This window comes from Bombus huntii, chromosome 4 (assembly GCF_024542735.1).
Source record: "Bombus huntii isolate Logan2020A chromosome 4, iyBomHunt1.1, whole genome shotgun sequence".
NCBI classification, from domain to species: Eukaryota; Metazoa; Arthropoda; class Insecta; order Hymenoptera; family Apidae; genus Bombus; species Bombus huntii.
This window is the reverse complement of record NC_066241.1, coordinates 19,436,251-19,453,150: the sequence shown is the minus strand read 5'-3', so window position 1 is coordinate 19,453,150 and position 16,900 is coordinate 19,436,251. Positions and strand designations below refer to the sequence as shown.

Below are 16,900 nucleotides of genomic sequence, written 5' to 3'. Positions count from 1 at the left end.
TGCATAAGTCAGGAATGATATTTACATACATATATTTGTTTCTATTTTGTTTAAGAGTATGCGAGCGCACATGCGTCAGGCAATTATTCAGTAGATTTTATCAGAACGGGGTCACCGCATATGTCATGTGCATGTTTTGTAAGCAAGAAGAAGCAGTAATATTATGAGAATCATTACAGATATATAAGATTTATGAAAAGATACCTTTTTTGTATTAAAATATTATTTATTAGATCAAGTCTCCCTTGTTATTTAAACTCCAATTTCTTATCTCATTATAAATCCAACAATGTTAATACAAAATCTGTATGTTATACACATATTTCTATACTACGTTGCCTTTAATAAAAATTACGGCAAATTGAGGAAATTATTGAAATATGAATTTCTATACTCATTTTTTTAGAAAATATATATTTGCAGTAAGTGCTTTATAACTACAGGGTTCAAGTTGAATGAGCCTATCCAAAGTACCTATTGCAATATGTACGTGCAAATAATTGCGTAACCATCCTGAATGCACTGGAGCATCATTTGTTGGAAATATTGGGAATTTAATTCAGATTTTTTCTATGGGTTTAATTAAAGATAAGGTATAGTCATAACTTTTAAATTTTATAGAAAATGTAAATGAACAAAAGAGAGTAAATTGTAAAGCAATGATCAGAGATCAACTGAAGTCGTTCATAAAAACGACTAAAAAGCATTATATGAACTGTTTAAAACTAATGGAGAGACATTTGTGTAGCTCCTTTAATTAAAACATTTTTTCTAATTATGCACGTACATTTTTGCAAAAAAAGATATGGTCGTGAATATGTAGTCCACTTTGAATTATTCATCTCTTTTTTTTAATATCATTTTTTCTGGCTAACCAAAAGAAAAATATGACCTTTTACGATTGCTCAAATCACCTTGTATATGATAACTAGTTTCACTTCGCACTTTTTTATCTAACATGTTGTATTTAAAAATCTAAAGAAATGTCATCATATTTCTTCAAATTGTAGTTAATTTATGATATGTAAATTTGTTATGTGTTTTGTTTAGAAATAATTATCGTATCGTAATTGATTCATACAAAAAAAAAAAAGAAAATAATCACGAGGCATTATTAGAAACTTACGAAATGGATTAACATATAGTGTAGTATTTAGTATATCTGTAGTTCATTTTGATATTAATCTTCAAAACTTGATAATAATATTTTTAAATGAAAATAATATTTTTGAAAATTTCAAAAATGTTTTAGCTAGGAAATTGGAAAATAAAAAATATTTCCAATAAATATTATTTATTGGAAAATATATCTTATTGACTGTTAATTGAAGATATTTTACAAACTTGTATTTGAAAAAAGATTACAATCTATTATTAGAATAAACCTTCATATCTGGACGTGTTCGTCCTACTGAATATAACGTTGGATGATTAGTTAATTAAATCAGTGGCTGTCTTGCCGCTTAGGCAATTCGTTTAATACCCGAAGTCACCAAGGTATTCCAAAATCGGAAAGAGAGAGATGTGAATTAGGTACGACAAGTAAGAATTTCATGCACTGATTTTCTATGTGTGAATTACGGGTTTACGCTGCGCCATTGCTGTACATGTGTAAATGCAAGGGTTTAATAACTCGTCTGGTTCGTAGATATGTAATTCCGCAACCATAAAGTAATTTCTAAATCTCAATCTTCGATTCCAAACAGGAAAAATTAAACGAAAACCAAAGGATTTAGAACATTTCAGCAAAATAGCATCCGTGACATAAACCCGAGTAGTTGTGCGAAGATCTAACAACATATATGTTGATATTGATCAAAGTGATCGGAAGATAGATGAAGAGAACAAAAATTAGATTTTATTATATCAAATTGAACGTTCAATATATGAATTCTCTATAATTCAATGTTTCATATAGGATCAAATAGGTACTTAAATATTTGGATAAATTGTTAACAATTTTTCAGGCATACTTAAGATTAGGAGTTATTAGTCTTAGGAGTTTAGGACATACATAAGACCTTAATACGTAAACAATACCGATATATACCGATATATACCGATAAAATGCAGAACAATAATGTTGAATCTTGGTAGAAGGGTTCAACGATCATCATTAAATAATACAAGAAATTTTGTATTTATTCTTAGGCATGATGTGGCATACATACCAGTAGCAAGTCTGTTAAGCGTCGATCCTGTGTCACCGTCTCCACATCCTCTATCTAGATCATTAAGATGAGTTTCTTTCTGAATGATACTTTCACAAGCACTTTTCAAACATTGCTTTAATAAGTTCTGTAGTTCGAGAGTAATTTCCATTCCAATTGTTTCCACTGTCCGTGCTACTGGATCTTGAACAACCTTTCGTGCATTTTCTGTAGAAATACTATATACGCAACCTGGCCACTTTGGTGCAACAGTAGGTGCATCTAGGCAACCAAGGAAGAAACTTTTATCATCTCCAGATAATTTTAAAAGAGTGATATGTACTCCAGCACTGTTCAATGACGTCATCAGTAGTCCCGCATACACACGAAGAGGCTCTATATTCATACTTCCTATATTAACAAACATTCTTTGTAAAACATTACAGTGATTAATTAACTTTATTATTGAGATTATGTATTCAACTAAATTTATTTTATTGTTAAATTTATTATATATGGTATCAAACCGTTTCTTAAGTTTTGTCATTTCTTTTCTTTTTTTTTTTTTTTTTTACTTTTTCTCTCATTTTAAAAGTTTGGCGTAAAATTACAGAAAAGCATTATGAGCAAAAATAAAGATTAATACATATGAATTTAACCCCAAATTCAATACCCAAAATTCACTTCACATCGTTTGAATACTACCTGTAGGATATAAAGATTTGTCCATTACATCTTTCAAGAATTCGATCTTCATAAGTCGATTTGAATTAGGTTGGGTTAGGTTTGGACCCCTGCGGGGCTCCGCAGAGGGACAGCGGGATTTCGCCCGAGAACGAGTCGCAGTTATGCGGTTGAGCCCAGCGTGCGTAAGCCCATTGAGTATGACGAGCCGACGAAACCGAGTAATTCACGCGGGCGCGCGTGAAAGGCGATAAAGCGTCACAAAGGAACCTTCTAGTCGTCGTTGGAACTGAGTACTCTGACCGGCTGATCTGACTACGAAGTGGGTAATATGGGAGTCCTAAATACTCCTTCCCATGCAGGGCGGTCAGAGTGGCAGCGATTCAGGCGAGGGCTCAGGCGTCAAAGTGGGTGTAGACGTTAGTTACCTCCGGAGGTGGGAAGGAGGAATAAAATCGTCTTTTTGGAGGACGAACACCTCTCTGAGGAGAACAGTGGCGCGGGGATGATATCCGTTGAGATCATGCGGTTAACCCATCGCGCTCGATGAAAGTCATTGTGAGAGTTTTAGTCGGTAAAAATACCATACTACGTGAAAAGAAAAGAAAAAAAATAGGCCTCACTAGTAGTCACTCCGAGAATCCAGGTTCGATTTCCACAAAAGTGGAAAAAGTATTTTTTCTGCCACCAAACTTCAGGAGAAAGTTCGTAAATGCAAAGCAATCTGCGAATCAAAAAGGGAATTTTCCAGTGCGAAGAAGAGGCACTGTGGCGAAAAGGACACCGACTTCCGCCAGTCTGCCCATCGCCATGGCTTAGGGGCGCCCAACTGTACACGAAGAAATAACGGTGATGTACGACCGGATGAAAAAGGCAGCGCAACAATGGAACGGAACTGAACACACTGAAAGAAAAAACTCCGAGCGAAGAGGACCAAGAAGACTGGCAGTAGCTGTGGTTAAGCGACATGCGTGCGGTCGAGAACTAGTCATAGACTGTGACGAGTCACCCTGACCGTGCGGGAGTACTCTGAGAAAAACAGCAGCTCAGGAAAATGGTGGCTTCCGTAGCCGCCGTGGCTGCACACAACTCGAATAGGGGTCCGGTTTGTTATAGCACACAAACGAGCCCCCAAGGATGGTTGCACCGGATGTGCATGAAGAGGGGTAGTCCATCCAGCTCCAAGACTTTTGTAAAAACAAAGGCAAGGACGCGGGCGATACTGGTGATGTACCTCAGTATTCACTGTGCCCCTCTTATCACGTTCGAAGATGGATACCGAAAGAATTGAAGTAAAGAGAAGTAAGAATCCCGCACTACCTGCATCCTCTCTCTAGGGGCTATGGAGTGTTTTTAGATATTTCCAGCACATAAAAGGAAAGAAGAGAGAAAGAATTGCGTCCGAACCTGATGAGTTCTTCTACATCGTAGCGTCGTCAGAGCGTTCAATCTGGCGATGCTAATCGGAGGCCGGTCAAGGTAGTCCTATCAAGCTTTGAAACTTGGTTGGACAGAGGGAAGGGTAGTCCGACCTACAGCATGAGGCAGGTATCATCGGGCATAGTTGCTTCGGAGTAGTGTAGTGTGTAAATAGGACATCTCGCTAGTCTAAAACCATCCGCGCAATGCTAGACAGTAAGAGATCATAGCAGGCGGTAACCATGTTCCGCAAGTACATAATACTGCAGAAGAAGAGCACGGAGCGATATCGGTAACACACCGATCCGCAACAGAACGCCGCTTCATCCTCCTCTGCAATATAAACCCCTATTCTTCCCCGCTGCAGTGGAGGGTTGCCCTCCCCTTCTGGAAGCTGCGGAATAATAAATACAATGAAGCTTTCCTTGAAAATGTGCGTATCAAATGCCATCATTAAGACTAAGATCATCTATCAAGAACCATAAAATACTAGATCCTCGAGCTATAGAGCACATAAACAAATATAATGACGGAAACTAACCATTTATCAGTTCCCATATATGTAAGCAAGTTCATATTGTATAAGATTTCTACTATTTCTTATACTCTTTTTCTTTCCTCGTATTTCGCAAGATAATTACATATTATATTGTTGTGTATTATTATTGTATATTACCATTATTATTATATTATTTTGTATTATTTTATTTTATTTTGTATATATATGTATAATATTAGATACAATGTTAGTATTACTTTTCAAATGGATAATACGTTTCAAATAAAAATTGCCAAAATTTGTAGTACTATTTAATATTTTTCTTTCACAATATGAAATAATCAGATTCTTCAAATTTGCTTAAAGCTATTTAATGCAAAAATTAGAAGAAGAATTGTTAAATATAAAATATACTATGTACATCGTATTTAATTCAATAAGGATTATTTTACAACACTTTTTAAATAAAGCTTCATTCCGACATTTTGTGTGCTTCAACAGTTATACGAAAATATCCCATAATTTTTCAGCGCAACGCTGTCGATTGTTCCCATAGCGCTGCGGGACAAATGTATAACTTAAGGCAGTGTACACCTCCCTAAGAATGCTACTAAGGAAATTGGAGGATAACACCGCTGATTCTAACGGTAATTTCGGGAGATCCTCTAATATACATCATGGAGATATTAGCCGATAAGAATCCAGCGCTACTCCGCATTCTTCTCTAGACTGTGCGGAGTATTAATGAAGATTTCCTCCATGTGAAAACAACAAAGACTACGTCAAGTTCTTAACATTAAAACGAGTACTCGCAACTTCCGAAAGTCTACTTATAATAAATTCAATATTTGAATGAATCGGTCTTTTTATAACTAGTAGACGAATAATAAAAATATATTCCGTTAAGTTTTCCTAACAAATTTCAGTGAAATTGTAAGGAATTATAGACGATTAGCAAGTTTCTATCTTTTTTTTTTCATTTAATTTGTATGAGAGGTCAGTGGAGTGCTTTCTTTTTAGTCTTCTATCTATGAGAGTTTTGCTCGCTTCAGCAGCCGGTTGTTTGAATGTGTTACCGTTCTTTCCTTGTATTTTTTGCGTATCTACCGATTTCTTCTTTGACCGTTGGTATTTTTAAGTCCTAGAATATATCCTCGTTTCTGACATACTATGGGGCGTTGACTATTCTCGTCAGTATCTTCGATTGTAGCGACTCTAGTTTACTTGTGACTCACTGCTGCTGTTCTCCATAGCGGTATTCCGTACGACCAAATCGGATTTATTATCGTTTTGTAGATTTTTAGTTTATTTTCTATGCTGAGTTTAGAGTTTCGACTATTTAGCCAGTACATCTGTCCATTCTTTTTCTGTCCATAATTGATTTAGTATGTTGTTTCCGCCTAGATTTGTGTGTCTAAGTGTAGTCCCAGGTATTTAACTTGCCTTGTTTGTGTTAAATGCGTGCCATTCACTTGGATATTTGATGGTTTCCGTTTTCCTAGCGTAAATGTAATATGGTTGCATTTACTGGGGTTTGCTTTTATTTATTTATCCTATAGCCATTTTTATATTTTTACTATGTACTCTTGTAGTAATGTGACTATTGTTTCTGAATTAGTATGCCTGACTAGTATAGCCGTGTCATTCGCGAATGTCAGTAGTTTTCTCTTGGTAATGGTTGATATGTTGGCCGTGTATAGTGTGTGAGGTGGAGATAGTTGTGGTGATAGTGCTACTGCTGATATAGAGGCCGAGATAGGTTCTGCTGCGGGTGTAAATGTCGCTGCTAGAGTACTGCTACTTTTCTTCTAATTTAGACGTCGTGGAAAGAAAAATCGGACTCCGCTAATCGGGATTTGAACCCGGGTCCCGAACGTTCGTAACCTAAGGCGCTAACCACAGCGCTGCCGTCGTCCGATGCTAGTTGCTGTCGAGTGCCGCAACATGTGTATAATATTGGCACCAAGACGCTTCCTTGCGGTACCCCTGCCTTGATGTCTTTTATTTCAGAATATACATCTTTTATTTTTATTACAAAGGTACTGTTGTGTAGGTATGACTTGAGTAAGTGATGGATTTGTTCCGGGAAATGTTTTTCGATCGTTTGTAAGAGGTTTTCATGGTTCACTTTGTCAAATGCTTTCTCAATGTCCATGAAGAGGACATTTTTTGTTTTCATCTGTTCTATGTTTTTGCCATTTTGCTCTCGCTTTTCTTTTTCTCTGGTTTTGTCAAAGATGTCTGTTGGAATTATTTTTGTTTGCCTGTTGTTTGGTTCATAAATAGTAGTTGTCCACGCTGCTTCTTATATAATTTCTGTCAATGTTGCTACTACCTGTTCGATATTGTCGGGTGTTTTTGGTGGAACATTGCAGTTGATTTTGCTTTCAATTAGTTCTTTAAACGTTTGCCATTTGGTGGTTATATTGCAAAGCGACTCTGGATTGCTGCAAAGTATTGGTCTGCTTGTGTATTCTATTATTATCGATGTATGATCGGAGATAAGCTCAGAACTAGGTGTTATTTTTAATTTATTTGCGTATAGTCCTTTTATAACTGCAAAATCAAACAAGAAAGCAATTTTGTTTAGATCTGTCAGCCAGTATGTTGGCCTTCCTGTGGATAATATGTTGAGATTACTAGTTCTAATATATTTTTCTAGTGTTCTACCTCGAAGTGTATTAATTCTTAAGCCTCATAGCGTGTGTTTTGTATTGAAGTCTCCCGTAGCGATGTATTTGTCACCTAAGGATTGAAAATACTGTTCTCATTTTTGAAATGCCATTTTATGTCGCGGTGGTGTATATACTGCTGACATCTGGAAGTAATTGCTGTTAGTTTATATTTTAACGGTAGTTGCTTGAACGCGTCCCACACTAGTTTCATTATGTTAATGGTGTTTGATATCGTTTCTTATTATCGCTGCAGTTCCTCCGTGTGCTTTTCCTGAGGGGTGTTTGGTATCATAGATGGGGTAATATGGTATTTTCATGTAGCTTTTTGGTGTGAAATGTGTTTCTGAAATAAGTAATATTATTGTTATACAGAATTGTTTTAGTTTCGAGGGCCCGTTGTTGTAGGCCATTGGAGCTCCAAGCTTCTATTTTCACTGTGTCCGTTTCCATCTTTTACTTAACATGTTTGTAAGTAGTTGCAGCGTGACTGTAATTTGTTGTACTTTTTGTCTGAGTATTGCATTTTGCTCACTTATCATTTTTGTTGGCATTTCAGTGTTTTTGATGTATTGCTTGTGCAGTTCCTTGATTTCTGTAGCGTCCTTACTGTTGTTGTTTTGGTTTTGGTTGGTGTTGGGTGGTTAATGGGTGGTGTTGGTTAATTACTTGTGCATAACTTCGGCTGCCAAAGATGTTGTTGTTTCTATGGTTATTGTTCGATACGATTTGTACGTTTGATGTTGGCTCTGGTTCTGCAATCTCTTGTTGTGAGAGATAGCTGCCGTATGTTCTATCTCGAAGCGATGGAAACAGTTTTCGTTGTAGTTGTTTTCTGACATCGCAGTCTTTATAGCTTGCTGGGTGGTTTCTATTACAGTTCATTTACAGTTACAGTTTACTTCGTTTATCTTTCCTGTATATGCATAGTTTGTTGTTAGGTGGTTTTCTGGGCACCCGTACCCACAGGTCATCTAGCCGGCTCCACCTATAAGCAGCACCCGAAGCGAAGGGGTTAACGATATGAGTTGTGACATTTCCTTTTGGGTCCGTATCTATTTCTTCTATTGGTGAACCGAATGAATTTTGGAGTGGGATATTTTGTAGCCATCGTTGCTTTTCCGTATCTGAAGTTTTTACGACGCTTCTGACTGGTATTATTTTACGCTTTTTGTGCGCTGTTGCTATCTTCCAGTGTTCATCTTCATGTGATAGTTCGTCATCGTAGCTGTTTTCTTCTTAGTTTTGCATCGTTTCCATTGCTTTTGTAGCTTTACTTATGTAATATATTTCACCTTTGTTTGTTATTTTGATTGGTGGTATTTGCTGTTGCACTTTGTAGCTTTACCATTTATCAATGTTTGTTCTTTTTGTTCACCTAAATTCACTGCTTGTCGCATTTTCACACAAGCACAGTTTCTCGTGTCTGTCTAGCTCGGCTGCTGAGGCAGAACTGATTAGCAAGTTTCCTAAAAATTTCATCTGACCATATTCAAACAGTAAATACAAATGAAGTAACAATTGACATATAAAACAAGATATATCAGTAATATGTTATCGGTTTAACGTGTTGAACATGATGTATGATAGAATATTTAGTAATAGATATTTAATAATACTTTTGCAGTTATGTATAGGTGAGTCTCGTAACATGATAGCATCAAATAGCTCGTAAATTATTTGCTGTATTACGAGTCGAGGCTTTGCGAGTTGCACGAAAGGCCGGCGAAGGTATTTTATGACATATAGTTACAGTGTATTAGCAAATATGTGATCGCATCTAACGCTAAGTCAGGGAGCCACTAGGAATAATTAATAAAGAATAAGTTTACAAAGATGAAACAGATGGAAATCAGAGAGCCCTTCGGATGGAGACATACGGAGGTTGACCTGTCGCTAAATCGGGAAGTTATCCTAGGAGAGTGAAACTTCATGAACGAACCCGATTCGAAATCCACCAAATGTTAGGAGATTGGAGAAAATACAGAGGATTCTGATGTGAAATAAGGGAATTGTTGGATGCTAATGAACTTGATGCGAAATCAGAAAGCAGCAAGATGAGTTTAATTTTCGTGGACAAACCTGATTCGAACATACTAGGTTGGAATGGTTTCTTCTGGACTTTGAGGCATGCGAACGAACCTGATTAGAAATTAGGGAGTCGCAGGAGATGTTATTACAGGCCACATAACTAGTAAAAGTTGACATGATTCGAGCGATAAAATTGTGTTGCGTGAGAACGTTTAGCTAGATTGTACGGGCTTTGGATTGTGGGCTTGAATGTTAAAGCTTACAATAATTACATTCGAATTTATGCGGGAAACGGAGATATGTATATTGTAATCGAAAGACTGTCGCGGATAAAAATGACAATGTGAAGATTAAGAGTGGTGTTGAAAAAATGCCGAATAGAATTTAGGTGCTTGTGGATTCTGCAGAATTAACGATTTATTCGGAGAGAATCATTAGTCTGATCTCACTATACTACCTCTTAAAAAACGCGACGCGATGTTATGCACAGACTTTCGCGATGTTTTGTCCGGGGAAAATAATTTCTCTGCTGGTGATATACCAAGAGAATACAAAAATTCCATGGTAAAATAGAACCTGTCTTTACCATTTACCAATTAATTCCTTCTGGGAAACTGTGCTCCCGGATATTTTCACAGTCGGCCTTAATAGTAACTATCTTCCCCATATCATTTTAAGATATTGAAATATTTATATGCATATAAAGCACAAAATTGGTGTCCCCATTGGAAAAACCATACATAAAACGCATAATTGCTATTTCTACATTAGAATTACGACCGAATCTACGATAACACTATTTCGCGGCCATCAATATATACATTCAATGTGTTGCGAAAAGACTCACTTATGACATCAAAAAGTAATAAATAATAAAAGTTGATTTTACATTGAATAGACTGTTATTAGGATCTATGTTGACTAGATATTTTTTAACCATCCCGGTCAGTACTATGAGCTCTTTAAATATCTTTTTTTCCAACGCCCTGTATAGTAGTTTGTTTCATAATAAATTACGAGCCCTTTGTTCGAATCTACAATTTTTACCTGCTAATGTATGTAAAATTCGAGAGCCCGGTAATAACTAATATACACTCGTCTGTATCACTAGAACGGAAAGGGTTAAAACTCTGTGTGAGTGCTCATTTTATAACTACATCCCTCTTTTATAAATATGGCAATAAGTTTGTTTGACGCAATCACGAACAGTATCATTTAGAGTAAGGTTGAATATGGATGCAACATCAATGAGATTTAAACAACATGCAGTGATCACGATTGCAACTGCAGAAACAGTTACACCTATGGTGATTTATCGTCGCTTATTGATAGTGTACACAACGACATCAAGATTACATTTGCGAAGATGTGTATGTCGGGTTCGGAATTCATCGGAGACCACATTTTTCACAATTGTCGTGAAGCATTTGTATCTTACTCGTGAGCCACGCTAGATCGTATGATTTGGGAATCTAAGAATAAACTATGTAAACTACGTAAGCGAAAATCCGAGCAGTCCCTTGCCCTCACCCTCTCTCTCTCTCTCTCTCACTCTCTCTCTCTCTTTCTCTTTCTCCCTTCCCCGCATGATCGCGTGCCAGACTCAAGGTGGATCGAATGGCAGCGGAAATGAACTGCGACGCGAGGAGAGTTTGAAGGGTAAGAACAAGGCCACGCGACCGTTGCTTTCCGAATTTTTACCACTGGAGTTCGAACCGTCGAACGAAAGCAAATTAATGCATTGTCTTTGAGTCGCAAACTTGTCTTCTCATCTAGCTACTTACATTGAAGTCCTTCATCTTCTTGCATCTGTAGAAATACTGCAATTATATCGAAGTCGTATACTTTTTCGGAATGCAAAGAAATAAACTTTTTTTCTAAGTCCTCTTTTCCTTTCCCTATTTTTCTCGATTAACAACGCGTTACTTTTTTTGGGCTAAGTCCTAATTTCAACTTGCAACATTCATTGAAACTATTGAAATATCGCTAGTACAATATTATTGCAGAATGACAACGCTCGACCAGACATCGCACACTCAATACTTGGTAGTCCTGCGAGTTTAAAATTTGAAGTCGTTCCGCATCCGCCTTATAATCCAGACCCGGTTCCTTCGGATTTCCACTCCTTTCCACAATTAAGGAGGACTTTGAAGAGTATTCATTTCAAGTTAGACAATGAAATCAAGACATCAGTGAAATCCTTTATCAAAAGTAAGCTAGCAAAGTTCTTCATTGTGGAAATGAAAAAGCTTGTCACATGTTGGCAAAAATCGAAGTTAACGGTGATTACATTTAAAAAATTTTTATTTCCTTTTGATAATTGCCTTTTGTTCTTGCGATACAGACGAGTGTACAACATTACTTATCAGCCAACTCTGGCATAATGCTTCTTTACTATCTCAGATATTTATTTAAAAAAAAATGTAAAAAATTTTCTAGTATGTTTGCTGCCTGTTTATCATACAATGCACGTTACAAATAATGATGTGATGAACTCTATCAAGATGAATTATCTTAATTTGAAAGCATCTACCATTGTATCTTGCGCGTAAACAATCATTCAAAATATATCATTTGCAAATATAAGAGTTAATGTGGTCTTATATTCGACATTGATGACTATTAGAAACCACAGGGTAGATCTTCGCCAGTTTCGATAATATACCCAGTATATACCGCTTAATGTTAAAAAAAGTTCACTAAATTTAGCTCCTCAATCCTCATACAAGAGGAAGGACGAGCAAATCATCGAGTATTCTAAATAGGGTCTGACTTTGTGGGAAAATATTGCATAATGTACGGTGTTTGTCGAGGCAAGACAGCCTGCTATAAAAGAGAAAAAAAATACTACTTTGTGACAACAGCGTCACGCAGTTTGAAATCGCTGTGGCTGCGGCAATGATAAGTCGAGAGAGTTCAAAAAACAGTTATTTCGCATTCTCGAATATCGTAATACTTTGCCCGAAACTTAATCACATTTGAGAGTATTGTTTTAACAGGAAGTACTCGCGGATGTGAACTATACTTTATTGCACAAACACTGTTGTATTTCGTCAGAATTAATATAATTTATTTTCGATTTCACTAAATAAAAACTCTTGTTATTTCATCACGCTATATCCCCCTTTTTTCGGTTTGATTTATCTTAAATCAGTCCGACTCCCGATCATCGCTGTTATTTCCTCGTTGGATTTATCATCGGGAATTTTAAAGCTCCGACTCCTTCATCTTGAGTCGGCAGGATAAACAATCGTGGATGAACGGTCTAGCAATGACTGTGTCACGTAAAATTAAAGCTTAGGTTTTAAAGACAAGAAGGTTGAGCCGTAACTCAACTTCATGTTTCTTTTCTATTGAACTTTATTAAATAACACAAGTTTATAAGCACAGTTTACGCGACTGATCTGAGAGATGTTGACTGATGAGAGTTTGTAATTTCAGTGCCGAGGTGTTCTCATATTATTACGGAGGAAAGCTCGGTGTGGGCGTGTCCCTTTGAACTAACAACGCGGATTCGTTGTTCACACTTTCCGTTAGCAAAAGTGAGGGTAACGATCCGCGATTCCAATTGGTTATAGCCGACGTTAATAAATGAAGATAGGAGGAAGAAGCCTCCTACCAACGTGGCTGACAACGTAGGTGACATTGTTTATGAGAAAAACCAGCTTTTCCAAATATTCGTTAGCCAAATATTCGGTTTTCCCATTAGGTAACTACCCGCTTTCTCCGTAATTTGTAAGAACGTGCAATAAACCTAAGGACTGTTCCAAGGACCATCCATAAACCGATAAAACTTACAGGGGCAATAAACTAAAAGTTTAAGTTTATGGTGGGTCCTTGAGGTTATTGAGGGTACGCGGTGAAGACCCGCACACATCTGGCCTCTAATGTGGATTGACGTTACAACTGTTACGTCCCGTTATCTGGTACCGGCTGAAGTCCATCCCTCGGTCGGGACAGCCACTAGCGGTGCGAACATCATAGATCGGACCGCAATAATCCTAAGGCACCGCAATATCCTGAGGCATAGTCATAAAAATAAATATCTTTTTTTACTTTAACGTCAAGGCCCTCAATTGCTGCAACATACAGGTCAAATCGAGACATTTGTGGCGAATGTATTGTCCGTGATAATTGTAGCTGCTGGCTGAAGATGTCGCTGCTGGGGTACTACCATTTTTCTTCTGTTTTTTATGTGTGGAAGAAAAATCGGACTCCGGTCGCCGGGATTTGAACCCTGGTCCCGAACGTTCGTAACCTACTGCACTAACCACTGCGCTGCAGTCGTCCGACACTAGTTAGTGTCGAGTAGTGGTATTTGATGTCAAGTGCTACCACAGTAGCTCCTTACCAGTGATAACATTTCTTCTTAGCGTGGTTAGGTTCTTAGCTTAGCCGATTGTTGTCAAGCCCGTGTAGATGTTGCGCGTTGTCTTCGATGTGGCAGTGGATACTTGTCGGTACAGTGCGGAGCGTTCCGCGTAGTATGGCTACTTTTTAGTATGACGTGCTGGTGGTGATGCCCGTGAACTTTGCAATGGCTACATCACTCCTGGCTTGGTCATCGTCTCGTATCCTGTCACCTGCTTGCGTGGGTCGGCGGTGAAGCGTCGAGTTTTGTTGAAGGAAGAGCCGATCCGTGTGCGTCGTAGCGGTAGATCTAGATTGCCACAGTCTTAGATTCGCGATGATCGAAGTCTCGGGTAGCGCTATCACGATCACAACTCTTTTCGATGTCGATCACGTCGGGGTCACCAGTTTGAGGTGGATAGTGGAAAGTTGCTAGCGGAAAGCATCGTACGTACGGAAAACAGACTTTCCGTATTTTCCGTGGTATGTGAAGGACAAAGACTATTTGCTCCTTTGGAGAATCTTAGCTAAAGAAATCGTAAGTTTTGTAGCGGGTCCTTGGGCGAGCTGAAAATATTCCGTGAGGATGTGCCGACTTCTGGCAATCATCTTGTCCGAAGGATAGGGTCTTTGTGTAGCGAACCACGGGACAGGAACCGTTGGAAACATTAGTGTCGAGTGCCGCTACACATTCCTTAGGGCTATTGTTCCAGCCAATAAAAATTGGGGACGTGGGTTTTTCTACTTTTCCCGGGATTTCCACTCGTAAATAACCGATGGTGGGGAGATCAGCGACCATCCCCGGTTCAGTATAAATACCGCCATCACAGAACAGGAGTTTTTTAGTTCTCCATTTGTTCTCTGATCAGTCACCGTTCTCATGTGTATCTCGTACTCTGTCTTAACTTGTATACCGTCTATCGACATATCAACTGTTACATTGAATGTTACATCCATTAATTTGTTGGAATAAAGTATATATTGTAACTTGTTACATCAGTGTTATAATCAGTTCAACCACCTCTATTATCCTAAACGAAATGGGGGATTGATCATTTCGTGACGTCGATGATCTAATCGTAACGGGAATTCACGACTCCCATCGACGCGATTGTCACGTAAAGTTGATGCTTGGATTGTAGTAAGAAGGCTGAGTCGTAACCCAACTACTAATTTTCCTTTATAAAACTTTATTATAAATTTTAACACTTACAAGAATAACACTGAACCGGAGGAAAGGGGTTGTATGAGAACAGCAACTAGAACAAGAGCAAGAACTGCCCGAGCTGGGTGAAGTCTCGGTTTATATACGTTTTGGTTTTAGGATGTTGAGGGGCTAGGTGTAGGTTATGATGTGGAAAAGTGTCCGAAGGTCGGGGGTCGATATCCTATCTCTGATATGAACTAAGGTGCGTCACAGCCTTGGTGTATGCTATGATGATAAGGTGGTGATGTGTCCAAAGGAGTCCGAAGTCAGCGGTCGATGTCTTATCACTGATGTAGGTTGAGATGTGATTGATGTCACACGATCTATCGCGAACACGTCTCTCCGCGAAAGGTTGATCAGTGACATATTATTATTTTTATTGGTGTGCGGAATTATAACGAACTAATTAAATTGGCCGGGATAAATACGTCAGGTAAGTATGAAATATGCAATATATGTCTTTGCATACAAAATTTATGTATAAATATTTGATTGTTACTTACGAAGATGTTTCACAACATCATAAACTACAATTCCTTGTTCCAGTTGACTTAACGCTCCGAAGTTATTAATGATAACTGCAACTGAGTCTCCACTCTTCAAAGATAATGCTTCGCGTAAGCGTTTGAGCATGAATGCAACTATTTCACTGCAGGGTTTCAATTTCATTTTTTCATATCCAGCCTCTCCATGAATTCCCTGACCAACTTCGATTTCATCGTCTCCGAGCTCGAACATTGGAGATTGGCCTAAAAAAGTTAATATACGCCGGCGTGGAAAATTAAAGGATCGCTAAATTTTCGATAATAAAAATTGTCTATATTCAAGTTATTGTAATTTCATGAGAAAAATCATACTACAATCCATTTCGGCTTGTAAACCTGCTCTTCGGCAATTTGAAACACAAGACTTCCTCTTTCACAATTCTATATTTTTCAGAGATGTTTTTACCTCGTGTAATGAATACAAGTATGTGAAAGTAGATATGCTTTTTTTCTTCAACAATTTTATAAATTCAAACAACTCTATGCAATTTGCAACATCTTATTCCAGATTCGTTTTAAGATGATTTTGTAAAAAGAAAGATTTTGTAAAAAGAATCCCCTTTACAATGATTTTAAAAAATTGACGCACCATGTTTTCACCGTTTCATGGCATTTTAAATGAAAAGTGAGCTGCGCCATCATTCAAATAATTCAAAGTACACCACGAGGTAATGTGGAAGGAAGGTAATATGTGTGTGTTTAATGTGTGTGTATTGCACTAAATAGTGTGTACGATGCACGTATAATGTGTGTGTTTAGTGCACGTGCAGTCTGTGTGTACGTGAGTGTGTTTACAAGTGAGTATTACCTAGTCATTGCATTACACCTTCTTGACATTGCTCCTTCATATTAATGATTCGCTAGATTAATTCTTAAGGAATATCTGTCCACAGCCCTCAAAGTACATCTCCCAAAGTATCACGATATGTTTTCTCTGATTTTGTAGTCGGCCTCCAAGAATAAAAATTAATACGTGGGAACAAGAGCATGCATGAACGACGCAAAGAAGTCATAAGACAAAGGAAAGATAATATAATAAATACCTTTCAAGCACACTAAATACTAAATACACGAGATACAAATTATACCGTGATGTATCCAGGGTTATACCAATACAGTTTTAAGACTCAGATTGAATTGCTATTTAAATTATGGATTTACGTCAAACTATGAATGTTTATACAGAATTTCAAATTCAAAGTCAAATATTCTGACTGAACCGTATTCTATTGATGATGAAATGATTGATGATGATTGATGATTGATGATGAAGATGAAAAACCTCAAAGAAACCATAGATTGCAACTCAACTGTAGCGGCACATGAGCGTAAAAAAGTTCAAG

The 16,900-nt window shown here is 37.6% G+C and overlaps 1 protein-coding gene and 1 long non-coding RNA gene across 14 annotated transcripts in view; one reads left to right on the top strand and one right to left on the bottom strand.

Moving 5' to 3' along the window:
* The window catches only part of LOC126864932 (triokinase/FMN cyclase-like), an 81,351-nt gene that overhangs the window by 36,724 nt on the left and 27,727 nt on the right, over positions 1–16,900 (bottom strand). For all 9 annotated transcript variants that reach the window (XM_050616861.1, XM_050616858.1, XM_050616859.1 and 6 more), the window contains 2 exons: positions 15,516–15,761; positions 2,172–2,561 (listed from right to left, as the gene is read on the bottom strand). In XM_050616861.1, the coding sequence (XP_050472818.1) occupies positions 2,172–2,561; positions 15,516–15,761 (636 nt within the window). The remainder of the gene's footprint in view (positions 1–2,171; positions 2,562–15,515; positions 15,762–16,900) is intronic.
* Positions 7,094–16,900, top strand: part of LOC126864937 (uncharacterized) — a 53,063-nt gene continuing 43,256 nt past the window's right edge. For 2 of the 5 annotated variants that reach the window (XR_007689388.1, XR_007689383.1), the window contains exons 1-2: positions 7,094–7,726; positions 7,800–7,895. This is a non-coding gene — a long non-coding RNA (uncharacterized LOC126864937). Of the gene's footprint in view, positions 7,896–16,900 lie in introns of all 5 variants that reach the window. The other 3 variants (XR_007689387.1, XR_007689384.1, XR_007689380.1) reach the window with 2 other exon arrangements.